Raw genomic sequence first — 20,472 nt, forward strand, 5'->3', positions numbered from 1 at the left:
AAGCCTCTTGTCATGCTGGCCACATGACCACAGAAGTGTCTTTGGACAATCCTGGCTCTTTGGCTTGAAATGGAGATGAGCACGGCCCCTAGAGCTGGGCAGGGAGAACCCTTACATTACAAAAATTAAAGTTTGCTTATATAGCAAGGTTTTGTTGAAAAGTTCAGAATGCAACAAATGACCACACACCTTATTTTTCCATATGAAGGCAGGCTCCTTACCAAACATAGTTACGCATGATATGAAAATCAATATGATTTAGTTTAATGGAATTATGATATTTATATTTGAATAAAAAAATAACCAGCTCTTCAAGAAAACTGCAAGAATGATAATGGCTTGAATTGTCCATATGCAATCATAAAAATCAAGAGCACAGTGGATCTTTATAAGTAAGTCCAATGTTATACAATACCAGCAGAACTATTTTAACAGTTAAATAGCTTTCTAATAGTAAAAACTCTGGCAGCAATAAAGGTTTCCTGGGAGAACTTTGTTGTCCAATTATGAAGAGTTTGGATTCTTCAAAAGGGTATTGTGGATGCTTTCCTGTTCCAAAGCAATCATTTTGGAAACAGATGCATCAGTTAACACATTTGGTTAAAAGAGTCAAAGGCTAATTTCTGGTGAAATTGTACAATATTGGAACATATCCCAGTGCTTTCTATAAATTATGTTTGTTCTCATCCATAGCAGCAGGCCTTTTTCTTGTCATGGTAGCAAACAGCGCGTCCATCATCCCCAAGACTTCTAATAATTCCTCTTGGTAATCAATCTCTTTTTCTATGAGGTTTTGAAGTTTCAGAAATTGCTTATCAATAATGGGTGACTGTCCAATTACAGGCATGTAGATATCTGGCAAAGAAAAGTCAGGTTAATAGAACATCTGCACTTAATGGGGTTTAACATATAAGTATATAAATAATTTCTACCTGCATTTTTTCAGAGCAATCCTATATGATTTATGAATGGGAGATCTGCTGCATATCTGACACACAGAGGAAGCCAAGGCAGGATATGGGGGGCCTGGTTTTCACCAGCTTTTCTCAGGTAGATAATGGGAAACTGGTGTGCTCAAAGGACAGATTGAACTATCAGTCAGGGTATCTCTAATGTGAGCATCCTTTCTGCCATGAGCTCATCTGCTGATCTTAGCAAAGCCACACTCGGCTCCCTGCCCTTCCAGTTTGCAACAGACCGTTAATAATTAACCAATGAACAGGACTGTTGTAAGGATAACAAGATACCAGGCTGGTATGGACAACACATGAAACCATAGTTTGGTATTACAAGAATGAGCAACAGCAAGTCTTGGAAACCACAGGCCCGGCAAGCCAACTAGAAGGAGCTTGGAAACTTCTGCTGCTATTTTAGATAAAACGCAGCTTGCCAAAGAATCTAAACCAGCGGTCCTCAAACTTTTTCAATAGGGAACCAGTTGAAAGGCTGCAGTGACCGTCGCGGGCTGGTGAGGTGGGGGTGCCTGGGGGCGCAGGGCAGTGAGGTGCCATCAGGCGCGCACGAGGCAGCATCGGCTGCACGCAGCAGTGACTCGCTCGGAGATCTCCCAGCGAGTCCAAAACCATCTGCGAGCAAGCAAGCAAGCAAGCCACCACCTCCCCACCTGTGCTGCGAGGGAGCAGCGAGTGCGCGCGTATGGGAGGCAGGGGGCAGTGGCTTGCTCGCTCAGAGACCATCTCCGAGTGAGCAAGCCACCGCCTCCCCATCCACACAGCAAGTGTGTGCAGCGAGCGGCGGCGTGGGCTGGATGGATGGCCAAGGTGGGCCAGATTCATCCCACAAGCCATAGTTTGAGGACCCATGATCTAAACCCTTCAAGACCACGTCCTTAAAATGGACTGGTTTTGATGGGAGGATAGCCAGCATAGTAATTTCTCAAGTTGCATACAATGGGAAAGTCACTGGACATACCAAAATGCAGCCAGTCCAAAGAAAAGGCTGTTTTAACAGTTTTAGATACCCTTCTTTGTAAATGGCACGAACAAAGAGTGAGTGGGTTACTGGACTTTATTACTGTGTTGAATCTTAGAACTTACCTATAATAATTTCTGCAACATTTATCAGCACGGGAGCAAATCTTGCATCAGTAACATGCCTGTGAATTAAGTTGATAGCCTGTTAATATTCATATACAAAGTCAGGAATTCTTATTTTTATGACTTACTAGAAACTCTGTCCTCCACCACATGGAGAAACCGGCCAAGGAAACTGGTGTGATGCAAATGAGAAGTGGAAGGAAAATACTGGCTACAAAAAATCCAATGACTGATCAAAACATTTTCTTTCCCCTCTTCATTTCCATAAAGAACAAACAGGACATACTGTACCCTATGTTTCAGAAAAATGAAAATTATGCTGCACATATGAGTATGTCTGTATCAAGATCAAATATATGGAACAGTTGTAGCTAGTCTGAGCAATTTGAAGACTGAGAATCTTGAAAGTATAGTTGAAATATGATATAGAAAAAGTAAAGGAAAGCCAAACTTTTAGACAAAGGGTTTGTCTGCAATTAACATGTATGCTTCTTAAAAATAAGAACTGATGCAAAGATCCACCACTTGTACAAGTGGAGGATGATACACAGAACAAACAAGTGAGTAAATGGGAAAAACAGCCTTGGTTGTTCTCACTCTTCCCCACTCCCTTTCTTGCAATGCAGTTACAGGAATAAATGCATTCTTACATTAAAAAGGCAGGAATATAGTAGGCAAGTTTGGGTAAGTATCTATATTATATTGTATCTATTACAGCTTTCCTCCTGTAAGGAAAGGGAAAGTGTCAGCTTGTTTTGGAGAAAAACCTCATGCAGAGGAAGGCTGGAGTTTTGGGAAAAGAGTTGGGATACAAAGAAGCTTGGAGACTGGGAGTGCATCATGTACGTAGAGCAACAGACTATGGCATGAATCTAAAAGGATGGCTGGAGAATTAGGCCTGAGGAAGAGTGCAGATGAAACTGGGATCTGAAGCAAGAATGGGCTCACTGAGGCGTGCTGTGAAAGACGCACCGGCAGGCAAAATCAGGAAGGGCTGTGCATTATGGATGCAGGTAAGGGAGCCAGAAAAGAAACTGGCCTGAAAGCACCAATGTCTGAAGAACAAAAACAGGCCGTGCCTGAACCATGACCTGGTTTACAGATTCAAATAAGCTATGCTATGTTAATTCACCTGCTGGGGTCTGAGATATGCACAAGCCAGCACTTTGAATGTGCAAGCTGTGGCAGGGAATGTGTTGTACAAGCCCAGGAATCATGGGTTATCTGAGAGCTAAACCACCTTCAGATAACCTTACAACTTCTCATGCAAATATAGAAGTAATATTTCTACCAATATTAGGATTCTTAAGACCATCTAACCACAATTTTCACATTCTGTTCTTTCTTCATTTCCCTTGGACATGACAGAACTTGACAGGAAGGTCTAAACTTCCAAAAAATCTTGATTTTAAGGATAGAATGTATTGGGCAATTTCTTCCATTTCATGCCAAAACATTTTGGGCCAGCCCAAAGTTTACAGGACTGGCAACTACCTTATCAAGAAAGAAAGGAGCACATTTAGTTGTTTCTCATTTCGTCCTGCCAGTGCATTTTTCAATGTTCCTCTACGGTTTAATTCTTGCATGACAGCAACGGTAACTTCAGGTGGGTTCTTTCTTGCAGGAGCCTAAAAACACAAAACATTTATCATTACACCTTGCAGCAAAATCAGCATGTGCTTTTAAGCAGTTCAAGTATCTTTCTGCTCTGCAAAGAAGTAGCTGATCACTCAGAATCTTAACTATTCCCAGGGAAGCTTGCTGAGTGCTTAATTTCCTGGTTTTGGGACATTTAGTCTTTTGAGATCTTACATGTTAACAAGCTGCTCAAAGGATGTCAAATAAAGAACCCTGTAACTGCCTTCTGCAACCGGAAGCCCTCCAGATGCTTTGAACCATTCCCAAAATCACTGACCACTGGCCATGCTGGTTGGGGCTGAAGAAAGTCTGAAGTGCAAAGTATCTGCAAGGCATCAGGATAGAGAAAACCATCCTGTAACTTGGAGCTTTGTCCCAAGCAAAATAAGTTGCTCTTTCTGCCCATTATTCCCAAACCTAAGGAAGGTAGGAAACTGTGTAGATGTAGGCCAGATCTGGGAACAGCAGTTTGCAGTTACTGCTGAACCAATCATTACAATTATATATTTCTTCATACAAAAATCAAAATAAAACAAGGCATGTCTTATCAAATACAAAAAGGCATGTGAAGTGTATTTTTAGCTCTACTGTGCCTTGAAATGCACATGCAGGTACCAAACAGCACGACTGTTTGTTACCTTAGGAAGGTGAGAGGGATGTAAGGGGTCACAACTCCTTAGGGAGGTGAGAGGGATGGCTGCTAGGAAGAGGGCCTTTTCTGCACCTGCTCCCCATATTTAAAATGCTCTCCCCAAGGAGATTCACCTGGTACCTTCCTGATATTCTTTTCAGCACCAGGCAAAGACCTTCCTCTTAAAAAAAAACTAATAGTTAATGCCACTCAACCTTCTCTTTTGTATTTTTATCTGTATTTTATTAACATTGTATTTTTAATATGCTGTAATTGGTTTTTTTGTGTTTTGGCACAATTGGGCGGCATACAAATGTTTTAAATAGATAAAATAATAAATAAACTGTAAATTGATTGCAGCTAAGTAGTGGGAACCATGATTTGCAAGGAAAATGTTCCAGGTTCAATCCCAGATATCTCCAGCTACAGTTGAGAGAGACTTGTGCCTGAAAGTCCCTCTCATGCCTTAGAGCTCCCCTAGCCGACACCGACCCCAGTCAGTACAGATGTACTTTTCCCGTCCTGATGCCTCCGGATACACTGGACTGCAATTCCTAGCATGCCCCAGCCAGCACACTGACTGGTAACAGCTGGACTGCAGTTGAACTCATCTGAAGAGTATCAGTGGGGAAAGATGGTATAGGCAATACTAAGCAAGACAGAACATAGGTGTGATTTAGCATAACTCAGTCTTATAAACTGTGATGGGATAAAGAAAAAGTAGGATAGAAATTCTGAAATAAATACAAGCTAGCAGTCCATTTGACCTATAGGCCCTTAGAGCCCACAGGATAGGGATGGATGGCTTTCCTCAATATTTTCATAGCATTTTAATGGTGTTTCCCACTTCTAGCAGAAGCAGCTACCTGGCACATGATGCACAGAAAACCTGTGTTTTCAGGTTTGTAGCAGTTTCAGTAGAGATAAGGATAATCTAGGAGATGAACATCTTACTTGAAGTACTGCATCCAGAGCCTTGGAAACCTCAAAACGTTTTAGAAGCATGTCATATTTCTTCAAATGATTCTTTACTGGCTTACTGACAAAGAAATCTTCCTTAAAAAAGAGAGGGGAAGAGACAATCCATAATAAAAACTGCAACAGTAGTCTATGACCATATATACAATGTTCACGTCAAGGTTTTGCACTTTCACATAACACAAAGAAAATATTGGATCCTAGGAGCATCACTTGATTAAGAACGCTTTAGGCTGAAATTTAAAAGAGTTTCACTAGCAAGTAAGGCTAAAATCCTATGCACATTTACATGGGAGTAAGCCCCAGTTAACTCAGTGTGCCTTTTTCTGGGTAGATGTTGCCTAGTATTGCACTGGAAGTACCACCAAGTTTGGTGGATGGGGTTTTGAATAGATATATTTAGAGTTGAGCTGCAGGTCAATTAATCATAGGACTTTCAATGGGTTATATTTGCATAACAGTAAAACAGTTGTAGTGGGGAACTTGATGAAATGTTAACCTAGAATGTATGAACAGTGAATGAGGCAAATTCTGTGTTGGAAATCATTAGGAAAAGAAAAAAAAATAAAATGATCATTATCATAATACCTTCATACAAACTAACAGTATGACCACACATGGAATAATCTAATATACTATGTACAACTCTAGTCACTAGTTTTGAAAGAGAATATTGAAGAGCTGGCAGAGTGGCAGAAAAGGATAACCAAGTGATCAAGGAGCTTGAGAAACTTTCCTATGAGGTAAAGTTACCACATCTGGCATGAATTAACTTTGAAAAAGAGCGTATAAGGAGTATGTGACAGACGATGTGAAGGAAGAGAATAAGGGGAGGTTTTTCTTCTTTTCCTATAGTACTAGAAACCCTTGGACTAAAAACAATTGAACCTGTACTGCAAGAGAGTGAGAACAGATGAAAGGAAGTACTTCTCACACATACTTAAACTATGGAATTCACTATCAGAAGTTGCAATGATGGCCACCACCTTGGATGGCTTCAGGAAGAGATTAAGACAAAATCATGGAGGATAAAATTATCAGTGTCTACTAATATAATGTTATATGATGCCTCCAAGAACAGAGGCAACATGCTGCTGTTTATGAGTTCCTTTGAATGCAGAACATGACTGGGATGCTGCTGCTGCTGCGCTTATGCAACCTGGGCAAACTGCACTGAGTAAAAAGAATTTAAGAGGAAATTAGTTGGACTGCAACTTTTAATCAAACAGATGGCATGGGCACTTGCTAGCAGAAAAAAGGACTAGTTCCGTGCATCCTTTTCTGCATACCTGCTTTGGCATGTAGTTTCTTCCTTTCACAAAGGTCCTATATGCAGGTCCCCTCCTCTGAAGATGCTCTTTCTCTCCCTCATGCTTCCGATGTTTAACATTCAGGATTCCATTAGTCATTCCTACTACCAGTGTTTCATCTTCAGGCTGAAAGGGAGACAAAGCAGGTTTTTATCACTGCAATCTCTAGTTCAGAGATCTCTGACAATACTCTTTCAGTTTTATGGGAGAATGGTTGCACAGATAAACTGGCTTCTAATGCTCTGCTCTGAACAGAGGACAACCATGAACAATCTGTGTGCTAAACAGTCCAAAAAGGAAAGATTGTGATGGAATTAAAGCCTACCCCATACTGCCTGATGTAATAAAGTTAAGTTCAACCTGTTTTTCTAGCTAAGTAGTGCAATCTTATGCATGTTATTAGGAAGTCTTGTTGGGTTCACTGGAGTTAACTGCCTTGTAAGCATACCTAGAACTGTGCTGTCCAAAGCATGAGGAAATTAGATAATCAATATGAGAGTCAGCAGCCTTGGCTTTCTAAGTTCAGTGAGTCACACCTTATTTACAATTAAAGTAAACTAACTCCTGCTAAAAATTCCAAATGCAAAAAAGAGCCAGTTAATAAACATAGAAGGTACATTCGTAATAGATCACTTGCTTTTTTCATACCTGTGTTGCAAACACCAAGCTAGTTAAAATAGTTCCGAGTAAGGAAACTTAAATGTTGGAACTAAGAACCTCTGCCTCCTGGCCAGGTGCAGCCCCAGGAGCCGGGAGATTCCCCACTCAGCCACATGCTTCTTTTGCCATTATCTGTGACTGGGGATTTAGAGGACATTAATCTTTAAACTCCCTGTAAAGATTCAAGCAACTTCATGCATTTATTTTGCAGGCAGGAGGCCTGGCTATCTGTAAGTAAACATGTAGAGACTTGGTATTTGGGATGCTACCTGAAAGTGCTGCTGAGCAAGTCAGCATTGCTTGCTTCTAAAAACGCGTACAGAACCTCATGCAGCTTAGCTCTGTACATGTGTATTATCTCAAGGGCAACATTCCCAACAGGCCCCGCTCCATCTTCGATCCCACCCACAGGTAGAACGTTGCCCTCCCCCACTGCAGACCCATCCTGCTTTGCAGTCTGCCCCTTCATGTGGATAACCTTTTCCAGCTTGACAGCTGAATGCAATTTCAGAGAAGCACCCAGGAGCGGCATTCCAGTGGTGGGAAGGCCAACAGGAGTAAAAATACTACCTTACTGTACCTTAAAGTTTATACTGCAAGCAAGTAAGTCTCAGAAGAGACTTACAAGGAAACAAACCGTGCAAAAGTTAGGAACACTTGGTGGTTGATGGAAAAGGAGAATGGCCATCTTGATCCCCAGCAGAGCTGGAATGAAACCTTGGACCAGAAGGTCCTTATTGATACACCCTAAATGAAGTATCAATATATTAAATGGGGTGCAGCTAAGCTGAATTTTGCTATGGCAGACCCCACCAAATGGAAATAATGGAAATCTCAAATGGAAATAACAACAGAAACAGTCTACGAAAAACACATCATGGATAATTCTGTAACTACTTGTAAAGCAAGGTCAGAGAAGCATGCCGCATCCACTGAGCGCTGCATCTGCACAAGTGCCTTTCATTTCAACAAGATTGCATTTAGCTAATCTTTTTGCATCAAGCGGTATTTTGCAACTTAGAGAAGCAAGTGCTTTTCATAGGTAAATAGTTGCCTAGCAACCAAATCTTTGCTTATAGTACTTACTGCTTATAGTACTTACTGCTTACCAGAATCTTTGTTTATAGTACTTACTGCTAATGCAAGACTGAGAATTGATGCTTCATAGTTAAAGCTGTGAACGACCTTGTAGGAAGTTGTACTGTAAACCTTCACATGCCTACAGATAACAACAGATTGGGTTTTTAGTTGAGATCTGTACTTGCTGACCTAAGCTGCTGAAAGTTCATCACATGTTTTGGAAGTAAAAAGTGCTATCAAGGCAGGCCAAAGAGTGTAAAAGAGTTAGTGAAGATGTTTGCCATGTTAAAATGTGGTGTGGATTTAAGATTATCAGCAAGCAACCCTGCATTGTCCCTGCATTTTTTGGAGGAAACTGCAACTAACTAAAGTTTCCAAATTAAACAGGATTGCAATAAGAAACAACTTTTTGGCATAGAAATTTAAAATATGCAAGTGACCCAGGAAGGATTTATAGGTGGGACGACTCGAGATTAATAGAAACTGTGGAACATCTAACAGCCAAATAATTGAGAGCTCAAATGCATCTCCATTTTGCATAGAATCTGACAAGTCAGCCACCAAACAAGAATGTAGTAGGATACATAAGCCTTCAGGCCAACTGACTTGATAACAGACCTGTGCGGGGGGGGGGGGGGGGGGCGACCCAAAAACAGAGAGGATCCAGACTTTGCTCTTGCCAGTGAAGTACTCTATTATGAGTTCTAATAAGGTTTCTTCTGCCAAAGCCATTTTGGCCAGTGGAAAAGGCAAGTTTGCTGATTTCTCCACAAAGCTTCTAGCATCAGCTCCTATCTTTTTCCAGAGAATCCACCCATCTACAAAGCTGATGGTTGGGGAACAGTGAACAAGGGTTGAAGGATGGGGCAATCAGTTAATGTTGTCTTTGTAAAATGAATATCTGGATCCAAGGCATAGTCATAGAATCATAGAAGAGTTGGAAAGGGTCATGGAGGCTATTTGGCCCAATCCCCTGCCGTTGCTCAACACTAACCATCCCACTCAGATGACAGTTCAGTTTTGCCTTGAATGTCTCTAGAGCGGGACAGCCCACGACCTCTCTAGGCAACTGTTTCCACTGTCATATTGCTCTGACAGTGAAGAAGCTTTTCCTGATATGTAGCCTAAATCTGGGTTTTAGTAACTTGAGTTGATTATTCCATGTCCTACAGATACTAGTGAAGAGAGAGCCTGACCTTTCTCTTTCTAACAGCTTTATAGAGGGATATCATGTCCCCCCTCTTCTCAAGGCCGAACATGCCCAGTTCTCTCAGTCTCTCCTCACAGGGCAGTGTTTCCAAACCCTGGATCATTTTTGTTGCCCTTCACTGGACCCTTTCTAATTTTTCTGCATCTTTCTTTAATCTTGGTGCCCAGAACAGTATCCCAGAGTGAGATCTGAATAGTGAGGAGTATAGGGTAACTACTACTACTCATAATTTGGAAGTCATTTTTTTAGTTCTGTTGAGCCGTGTATTCCCATCTTGTATCAATGCATTTGGTTTCTTTTTGCTAGGTGGAGGGCTTGGCACTTGTCCTTACTGAATCTCATTCTGTTGCTTTCAGCCCAGTATTCAAGTTTAGCAAGATCACCCTGGATCATGATGTTCACCCAAACTCTTTGCTAAAAAACTTGCATAATGCTACAATCCTATATTCACTCACTTGGGAAGGATTCCTACTGAACTCAGTGGTACTTCTGAGGAAACATGTACAGGATACCAAAAATCATACACATGAAATACACATTTTATTTTTCTAATTCCATTTTTTCTAATCAAGTTGAAAGGGCAGGAAATATGTAGCATACTAAAATCCTACCCTCTGACCACCCGAACATTTTGTAAGGTTCTGGTCTTTTGAGATTCACAGGGAATTACTGTAGCCGTAAACCTACTCAATCTGCTTTTGGAAAAAGCCAAGAGAGGGAGGAAATGCCAACCAGCCAGTTCTGTGAACAGCAGTGCACACTGGCATAGTGCTCTGTGTCATGGAACTTTATGCCAGAGCTCATTGGCAAAGAGCACAAAAAATAGATGAAAAGCCAGGAAACAAAATGGTGAACTACAAACCTATCTAGTGAGCCAGAGAGCAGTCTTTGACCAGAGCTATTCAGACACAAACAGGTGACAGTTTTATGGTGATTTCTCAAGGACACTAGCAACTGTCCTCCTTTAAGGATGTCCCACACTTTCACGTATCGACCACCTGCAAGAGAAAGGACAAGCACTTTTTATTTGCACATAGATTTCTTCACAGAAAGTGGAATTTCAGAAGCAAGCTCAAATAGAGCCATTGATACTGTTCTGGATGTATAGTCAAAGTCAGTAGATAGGATTACTTTAAATCCCTTTCAAGTAGCAACAGTGGATCATGCAGAGTAGGAATGCCCTGTTGCTCACACTCTTGGGCATACCCCTGGATGGCCATATATTGGTATGGATATCACAAGTAACAAGCCTGCACACAGGCAGAAATGCATCCCCACTCTGCAATTTGCAATTTGTCAAAGGAGGCGGCTCATGTGTTCTTTATAGCTGGTTACTGGACCTGGGAATAGGCAATTCCAGTTTTAAACACAATTCTCAACAGAAAGAAGAGGAAGCACAGAGAAAGATAATTAAATTTGCAGGCTACATAAAGCTGGGTGGAATAGCAAATACCCTGGAAGACACAGATAAGATACAGGGTGATCTCGATAGCTTAGAACACTGGGCAAAGAACAACATAATGAAATTCAGTAGGGACAAATGCCAAGCCCTCCACTTAAGAACAATAAACCAAATGCATCACTACAAAATGGGGAACACTTGGCTCAACAATACTGCAAATGAGAAGGATCTTCTTGTTGTAGATGACACAGAATAATGAACTTAATTTAAAAGAACTGATTTAGAGCAGACACTGGGAAGAATTTCCTCACTTTCAGAGCAGTACAACAATAAAATCTATTACCTGGGAAAGTTGTGGGCCTCACTAGAGACATTCAAAAAGTGTATGAATAGTCATCTGAGTGTGATGGTGTAACTTAGTGTCCTGCAATAGCAGGGGGTTAGATCTGATGGCCTCCTGGCCCCTTCCAACTCCACTATTCTGTGATTCTATATAGCAAATCCCCTTCCCTTTGCTTAGTGTTCTCATACTCTGTAATGCAATATTAGTAGGCAGCCGAGTACTCCCCAGATGATTTAGATTTTAAAGTCCCATAAGCTCCAGCCAGCATGACCACTGGTCAGGGATTACTAGAGCAGTAGTATGAAACAACTGGAAGGCACCAAGCTGTGAACGCTAGTATTCTGTTTGTGTTGCAACACAATGCTAAAATAAATATGGAGGAAATTTAAAAAAAAAACCTTCCCCAAAAAGGAAACCTACATGGGTAGCATGATTTCCCCTAGCAATACAGGGTGTTTAAAATGAATCAAACCTTTTTGCTAGGAAAAAAATCTTGTCCCCCATTAAACACTAATGGATCATATAAAGAGGAAAATGTGCACAACAGAAATTCAACACTGCTTTTAAAAAGGAGTAAAAGCACAAAGGTTCAGAAAATGAAGATTAAAACAGAATTTGCATATATACCTGAAGATGGTAAAAAGTCTTCCCATCAGCTACAATACAAACATTATAATAACCTCTCATCCCTGATGTTTGAACTACTAATAACATTGAGGAGGGAATCTTAGGGGAAATCTTCCTAATAAAAAATTAAATCTATACTTTGAATAACCTTGTTTGAGATTCAAAGAGTTATCATTAGCATCTACTGTCTGAAGCTCAAGCTAATCAGAATATATTCAAGAACTTACTTAAGGAAATTCACACAACCAAGAAGAGATTCTTTGGTAGATTTTCTGATTCACAGAACCCATTCTCCAGTTCTAACACAATGGGTTGCATCCAATAGTTGTCCATCTTCTGACAGAATACATCTGGCAGCAGAACAGAGCAGGAGGCTATTTGGGGCTATCCCCCATTACCTCTGAGGTTCACCCCCTATCTTGCTCCAGAGATTTGGAGGATCCTACAGAACGGAACTGAGGGGTCTCACTGCTCCACCAGCAGATGCCCTCCATTAACAGAATGGCTGCCACTACATACAATCCTTTCAGTTGCATCTGTAGAACTGTGTGGGATGGAAGAGACTTAGTGACACCTGACTTGGGAAAGGCCTGCACTACCTTGTCACCCATTTAGCCAGCTGTGACCCAGCAGCCCTGCACAGTACCCTACCTGGTCTTTGATCTCCTGTCCCACCACTCCTATTTTAACAGTACCACACTTGGAGAGAGGGGGACCAGATTATTAGGTGCCCCAATGAGATTCCATGGCCCACATTTCCATAAATTGTAAGTTCTAGCTTCTAAGAGGCCTTCACAAGCATCCAGCCATAAATGGTTCGGAACCTACAGCAATACATCCTTGCCAATACTGTCTGCACTATTAATCATCTAAACAAGTAAAAGATAATGAACGAGCAGTATGCTTGCAAGCAGGAGTTGGAGAAGGATGAAGAGGAGGAAAACTGTCCCCTGGCTTAAATACCTGCAGTCACAAGAAGGCCTCCAGAAGGAAAGAGATTAACACTCTCAACCGGCTGTCCATGTTCTATTGTCATGACACTTTTTTCAGTCCGTGTATCAAAGACTTTCACAGTATGATCATATGAACCTAGAAGTCATTCAAGAGAAAGGAACAGTCTGAGATGTATAAAAAAAGCATGTTGTTGTAGCTGCAACATTTTTCTTCAGATCTAAAACAGAGTAGAACAGGTGTTAATCCTGTTGAAATAATCAGTGAATAGGTAAAATATCTACAGTCAAACCCCAATCCATGCCAAAGCAAAGTAAAAGTAACTTCTGAATGCACATGTCCTTTTATTCAAGCATGCTGTTAAACTACTTAATGAAAGGAGCGGATGGAATCTAACATACCATACTGATGGAACAATCCCCGTGGAAGTGGGGCAGGGACAATTTTGCCTCCCTTCTACAGCCCCACTGTATCCTTACAATCTGTTCCAGATTGTCCTGCAGAAACTATTCTACTATATAGAATAGTTTCTGCAGGACAACTATATTGAAAAGCTGTGGAGTTTGCATTTTGTTTTACCAGTATAAGCTGGAGAAGCCACTTAGTGATTACTCTCATCACCCATAATGCCTTGGGGGCAGATTTTAGTGCATACTACAATTATAAGTCAATGTAATGAAATGAAACAAGAAAAAGAATCCAGTTGTAGCAGAAAATCTATTCTACACAAACACAAATCATTGGGAAGATACAGAGCAGAAAAACAAATATAAATAAATAGTACTAAAAATACATATGTTTATTCCACAGGATATATCAAAAGAATGTATCATTCAGGATGCCAATGTGATGCAAATAAGTATAAAATGAACTACAAACCTGTTACAAAAAGATCCGCATTCTGTTTACTAATACAGCTACATCTTATATAATCTGTGTGCTCTTCATAAGATGCTATTTCTGATGAGGATGAAACATCCCACACCTTAGATGTGTAATCATCTGCTCCAGATACTATGCGGTACTTATCAGAAAGGAAGTTCACAACATGCACAGCTCTAGAAACAGATTCAAAACATCCCCAATTAGTCCATTGCAACATTTAAGCTCCCTATTACGAACCTGATAACTAGCTAGCTTTGCTGGTCTGTTGCTTACATAGAAGTACTGTAGTGAATTGACCAAAAAATCAAGTGAGACAGCCTATAACAAAAAAAGTGGATCTACCAGGGTGAAATACATGGGACAGAATCTCTTCTGTTGCATGTTGCTCATTGTGTACAAAAGATTCCTCATTTGACTGTATAACCCAATGAATCCAACCCCAGAATAGTTAAAAGTACAATAAATTCATTTTACACCTGATAAGAGTATCTAAACCAGGGGTCCTCAAACTTTTCCACCAGGGGGCCAGGTGAAAGCTGCTGGTGCTGGGTGTGGGACGGAAAGGTAGTAGCAGTGGTGCGCGCAGGCGCGCGCGCTGAGGCAGGGTGAGGCGAGGCACAGGCGGGGGCAGCAAGGGGAGGCGGGCACATGCCGCGAGGCGGGCGCAAGCAGCAGCAGCTTGCTCACTTGGAGATCGTTTTCTCTGAGTGAGCAAACCGCTGCCGCCCCGCACATGGAATGAGGTGGGCGGCAGCAGGTGTGCGCATGGGCACGGCGGGTCCAAATGGGCATGGTGGGCCAGATAAATGGGCATGGCAAGCCGGATCCGGCCCCCAGGCCGTAGTTTGAGGATCCATGATCTAAACAGACTAGACCACTGGCCACACAGGCTAAAGATTATGGAAAGTACAGTCCAACATGTTGAGGCATGCTGGTAAACTATGGTTTTCTTTTAAAAAACAAAACAGAACACTGATTTCTATTGTTTCCTTTTTGTTGTGTTTTGAACATCCCTCTCATATTTTAATTCAGCAATTTATGTACTGTTTATTTCCAGAATATATTTCACACACACACATATCATTAAAAACAGTTGAGAAATTTTTACCCATTCAAAATCTGCTATAAAAGTAGTCTGTCATAAGGGATAAGCAGTAAAGCCATTACAGATGAGGACTTCAGAAATAACTGAATTAAAATAAGGGTGAATTTAAAATCTGAATGGATGGGCTTGGGCAACTGGAAAATTAGTATCATCAATATTAATTTATCAGTAATAAACCATCTGGCAATAGTTGAGGAAATAATGAAGACTTGTAAAAGTTGCAGTATCATGTTGACAGCCTTATATGAACATATATTGACTGCAATTGAGAAGTCACTTGACTCAGAAAAGCTTCAACTGAGGTGAAAATTTCAGAGTAATGCTGCGATTTGAAGTCTTAATGCATCTTTTTAAACAAATCTGCTTTCTTACTTAGTATGACCATCAAACTGCCTCAGTGGTGCTCTCCCACTGATATCAAAGAGTCGAACACTGCCATCTTCGCTGCCAGCAACAAGCAGCTTCCCATCATCTCGATATGTAGCACAGTAGGCTACATCTTTGAAGCGGGAGAATGTTTTGACTGGCTCTTGTGAATATCGACCATAAATGTGAATCTGGAAAAAAATGCAAGATATACAACTGAAAAACCAAGAGAACCAACAAAAAAGTGCTGCTTTGATCCATTCTACCTACTGTTATGTGAAGGTTTGGCCTGAAGGAAAAAGGAGTTAAAAACAACAAGGGGGTGGTTCTATGAGGGATAGAATCACAGCATGCAGACTCTTTGCATACAGAAGGCATCACCCTCTGAGGTTCCCTCTCATTAAAAGCTAAAATGTTTGGTGTAACAGTAGGCAAATGGTTTCCTTTCGCTGCAACAGAATTATCTGCAATTCTTCTCCCTATTTGGTCTGAATAGCAACCTTTACTTACATAAGAGAAAGCAAAGGTGTGCATATAGCAACACTATCTAGACAGAAGCAAGTTACTGGTAAGTGGGCTTTTGTAATGATACACAGGATCCTAAAATCTCCTTGTACACAAAAGCAACACACTTCCAGGTGTTACTTCAGCAATGCAGCATAAGCACCTTGCACTACAACAAAGTGGGAAACATCTTACAACCAAACTCAATATAACGGAATTTAGGATAAGATTAAGAAATTGTTAAGTAAAACAAAATTGTATTTTGAACCTTACCCTTGATGAAGCTGTGACAGCATAGTTATAAGGAGGAATTGGAGAAAAGTCTATTTTATTAACTGCACCGAACTCCTTTATCTGAATGGGAGCCTAAAAAAGGTTAGCACAATTTTAATATTTATAATTTAAAAGTTTCTTTAGCACAGTATTTCAAGTGAGACAAGCAAGCCAAAACTGTTTTAGAAATACAGTGGTACCTTGGCTCACGAACTTAATCCATTCCACGACTCCGGTTGTGACCCAAGTCAAATTTCCCCATAAGATTCAATGTAAATAAGGTTGATCCGTTCTGGCCCCTCTGAATGTGGCTGTGGGCCAATTTTTGGCCGCGAGTAAAGTCAAATTTCCCCATAAGGTTCAATTTAAATAAGGTTAATCAGTTCTGTAACTATTTTTTTATCAGAAAAATTTGAAACGAAGTGACAAAGAACAACTAAGTAACAAAGTACTGTACAGTACAGTGGAGAACACTAACCTAGGTGGGGGGGAGGCTGTTTTGAGGGAGAGTCCCCCTCCATAACAACATTGGGAAGATCTCTTTCAGGGGTTTCCTCTCTTCTTTGTCTTTTAGCTGCAGAGTCAATTTTGGCGAAAAATCTGTCTATGGTCACTTGTTTTTTCCTGCGCTGCATAACCCTCCGGAAATGAGAGACCATGTTATCGTTCATCAGATTCAGCACTCTGCTTGTTACAGTTATGTTGGGGTGGTGCTTCTCAAAGACATCCTGGCACTCATCCCATTTTTTGATAATGCATTGTATCACATCACTGCTAACCTCCTCCCTGTCCTCCTCTTCCTCAGTGGAATCCTCCTCAGCAAGTGCCTTCTGCTGCTAACTCTGGAGTTCAGCAAGTTCTTCTGTCGTCAGTTCCTCTATGTCTTCCCTGCACGAATGCAACCATGATCGAGGCCATCTCCCCACTTGGAGGGGGTGGGGGTGGGGAAATGGCTGTGATCGTGCTGGTTGAGGGGGGGGAGATGGCTGCGATTGTGCCCATCTTTCCTGCAGGAGCACGCCTGTGATCACACACGTCTTCCCTGTACGAACGTAACTGCGATCATGGCCATCTCCCCTCTCGGGGCGAGGAGATGGCCACAATCTTGGTTGCCACCCAATGTGGAGTTCGCGACCCAAGTCAAAATGTTCATGAAATTTTTGTTCATGACCCAATTTGGTTGTGAACTGAGGCATTCATGAGCCGACGCACCACTGTAATTTGATTACAGAACAATCCTAGAGCAGCTTCTAACCAGCATCTAGAGGGCCATAGCATTTTTTGGGTGGGGGGAGGGGATTCCCAGCTCTAAGGTCTAAGTTGTTCTGTTCTCAGAGTTGGAGATCTGTATTCAGATCCCTCCCCACTGCAGCTGGCATAGAAAGAGCTATACCAGCTATTTTTCCAAGGTCACATAAGCAACATCAGATAAACAGTTTCATGGGCATTCTTGGGTACAGGGAGAGGAGGAGTTGGCACCATCAACATACAAGGTATCCTGGCAGTGTCTCAGCCTCCTTCATTTTCACTTTAAAATGTCTATGTTAGATAGCTGTATGGGGAAACCCCCTGGATTACACCCCTTTTAAAAGGTTTTCTAGTTTTTCCTCTATATTTTAATGCTATAACATAGTAACAATGCATCTATTAAAATGAAATTCAAAATACTATGTAAGTTTTAAGTTCAAAGTATTGTTCTTGGTTATGCAGGGAAATGCAGAACTTAAATACAAAGTTAACAGGAATTCTCCATCATATCCATCATTTCAAACTCCTAAAGAGTACAATGGAACCAGACATTATCATTCCCAATCCCAATAATTAACTATGGATTATTACCTTGTAATTTTTCCAGTACAATGTATCTTTAGTCACTTTCTCACCAAGCTTTGGAAAAGACTGAACTATGACAGGTTTGTAATTAGCCATTATTCTTAAATATAATTTCTTCGAATAGCAAAGTGTAATCTTCCAGTGTTAAAAACGTCATAAAAGCTGGAAATAGATCAGGCTATTGAAAGAAAAGAACAAAGCAAAGAAGCACAAAATATCAAAGTTAGCCTACAATAGTAAGCAAGCATTTACTGCAAATGTTACTACTATCCACATACTAGTAGTTAATGTTTGTGGGCTAATCTATATTCAGTCATCTACAGAAATCTTACATTCAGATTCCTTTAGACTAGCAGACTCAACTTTTTTTAAAGGATTCTATTCTTCCACTGACACATATCTTCAATGGTTAGTAGCTGTCTATTCCTAAATCATAATAAAGTGCTAAACAAATCCTTTTAACCAAGCTCAAGATCAGTATTTCACCTTGAAGCCAAAAGCAATAGGATCTGATTGTGTGCATACAATTAGTGATTTCAAAATAATTCTGCGGCTATTGTGTAAGTATAATTATTTGTTCTTTTTTAAAACACTGCATGGCACTTCATGAGGGCAATACAACCTGAAAGGTGATATAAAAATATTTTCAGAAATAGTAACAACGCAGAGCAATCACTAATTGAACTAAAAGAAATATATGAAAGGAATTAGGGATCAATTAATGATACACCAACATTCCCTAAACACTTTATTTATTTATTCATTTAAAACATTTTTATGCCGCCCCCATCGCAACGAAGCCTCGAGGCGGCTCACAACATTAACAAAATACATAAATAACAACAATATAACAATAAAAAAATTATTTAAAACCCCCCGGTGCATCTCAGCTAAAAATTTAAAATCCTATGAATACAAATAATGTAACAATTAAAATAAGTTTTAAATAAAAAGGTCTTAGCCTGGCGCTGAAAAACAAATAATGACAGTGCCAGGCGGACCTCTCTGGGGAGCGCATTCCATAGATGGGGCGCCACCGCAGAGAAAGCCCTCCTCCGAGTACTCACCCTCTTAATATCATTCACAGTGGGTTCCCGGAGAAGGGAATCTGTTGATGATCTCAAGGGGCGGGAGGACATATATGGACGCAAGCATTTCTTTAGCTATCCAGGTCCCAAACCGTTTAGGGCTTTATAGGTCATAACCAACACCTCGAATTGGGCCCTGACTTCAATCGGGAGTCAGTGGAGCTGATGGAGAACTGGGGTTAACATTAAGTTCCACCATGGTTATGGTTACTAAACATGTTTACTAACACAACGAAAACGTATCGGTAGATTCAGGAAACAAAAGTACTTCTTCACACAGTAATTACCGAGTTCACAAAATGTGACAACGGCCACTGCCTTAGGCGGATTTAGAAAGGTATTAGAGATCACCAACTGTTATTAGCAAGAATACCTCGATATATCTCTATGTTCGGACCCAATGTTCCTCCAAAGGAACACTGTGGGAAGCAGCTGCTTTTATGCCAAGAGTAGGCAATTCAGTGCCTCCGAAATGCTTCTTTGCACTACAACTTCTCCAAGCCTCGCGCATCGGCCCTGCCGTTTGAAGCTGAGGAGAGCGGCACCCAAAATGTCCGGAGGACGCCAGATTGCCCGCTTCTGCTTTACGCCCTGCTCAGCCTTCTCCGCAGCCCCCGTGGAGAAGAACGCGGGACAGGACGGAGCTGTTTGTTTTTCGTTACTTGTTTTTCGGCACCAGGCGAAGACCTTTTTATTTAAACGTCATTTTAATTGTTAATATTATTTATTTTATCTGGCCAGGGCGACTTATTTTATATTGTTATTTGTTGTTTGTATTATATTTTAATTTTTATGTTGTGAGCCGCCCTGAGGCTTCGGCGAATGGGGCGGCATAGAAATGTTTTAATAAATAAATAAATAAATAAATATCTAACAGGGCTCCCCTGGGGCTTTCCCGGGAACGCTCAACCACCGCAAAAGCCCCGCCAGCCGAACCGCTGCCCATCCGGCAGCACCTGTGACAAGTCCCCAGTCCGTCTGCAGGTGAGGGACGAGTGCAGCTACCCCGGCGCGAGGAGGGTCTGACGGCTTCAAGAGCCGGAGCTGCGGTGGAAGAGGCGGCTGCAATGCTTCCCGCGGAAGAAAGCAGGGGTTGGGTTGGGTTGGGTTGGGTTGGGTTCGGGGCTCCCCGCAGCCTAGGACGAGAAGTCCGCCCTTACCTCAGAATCCCTTCCTCAGCAGTTCGCAGTCACGCTGTCCCGCAGGGAAGCCGCCATCGCCGTCTCCCTCGCGGCCGCACGTCATCACAGGCGCGCCGCAGGGCCGGCTTCGGCGAGCTATTTCCAATAGCGACCCCTATCGTGGCAGCGCGCACCGGTAGAGCTATGCGCTGCGCTGACTTTCTTCTCCCACATGATAATGCGCGGAAAAGCCGCTTAGGAACTCATCCCTGTCCTACGTCGCGCTGCGTTCCTGGAAGGAAAAATGTCACGCGCCATTTTGTGATCCCTGTTCATATCTCTGTGTGCAACCGAAGGGCCATTAAAAGGTGATGCGGGGGAGGGAGCTCGGCAGAGACGTGACGAACCGG

The 20,472-nt window shown here is 41.6% G+C and overlaps 1 protein-coding gene across 1 annotated transcript; it reads right to left on the reverse strand.

Moving 5' to 3' along the window:
* Positions 1-242: 242 nt before the first annotated feature.
* UTP15 (UTP15 small subunit processome component) lies at positions 243-20,456 on the reverse strand. Its single transcript, XM_044446484.1, has 13 exons — positions 20,102-20,456; positions 17,860-18,031; positions 16,021-16,113; positions 15,250-15,434; positions 13,767-13,945; positions 12,900-13,025; positions 10,427-10,562; positions 8,409-8,493; positions 6,594-6,740; positions 5,281-5,382; positions 3,552-3,685; positions 2,058-2,116; positions 243-855 (listed from the first exon to the last, which is right to left on the reverse strand). The coding sequence occupies exons 2-13, from the start codon at positions 17,947-17,949 to the stop codon at positions 665-667; spliced, it is 1,527 nt and encodes a 508-aa protein (XP_044302419.1). The 5' UTR covers positions 17,950-18,031; positions 20,102-20,456; the 3' UTR covers positions 243-664.
* Between the last annotated feature and the right edge of the window lie 16 nt (positions 20,457-20,472).

The sequence above is a fragment of the Varanus komodoensis genome, unplaced genomic scaffold (genome assembly GCF_004798865.1).
Source record: "Varanus komodoensis strain SLA01 unplaced genomic scaffold, ASM479886v1 scaffold5, whole genome shotgun sequence".
In the NCBI taxonomy this organism is placed as follows: Eukaryota; Metazoa; Chordata; class Lepidosauria; order Squamata; family Varanidae; genus Varanus; species Varanus komodoensis.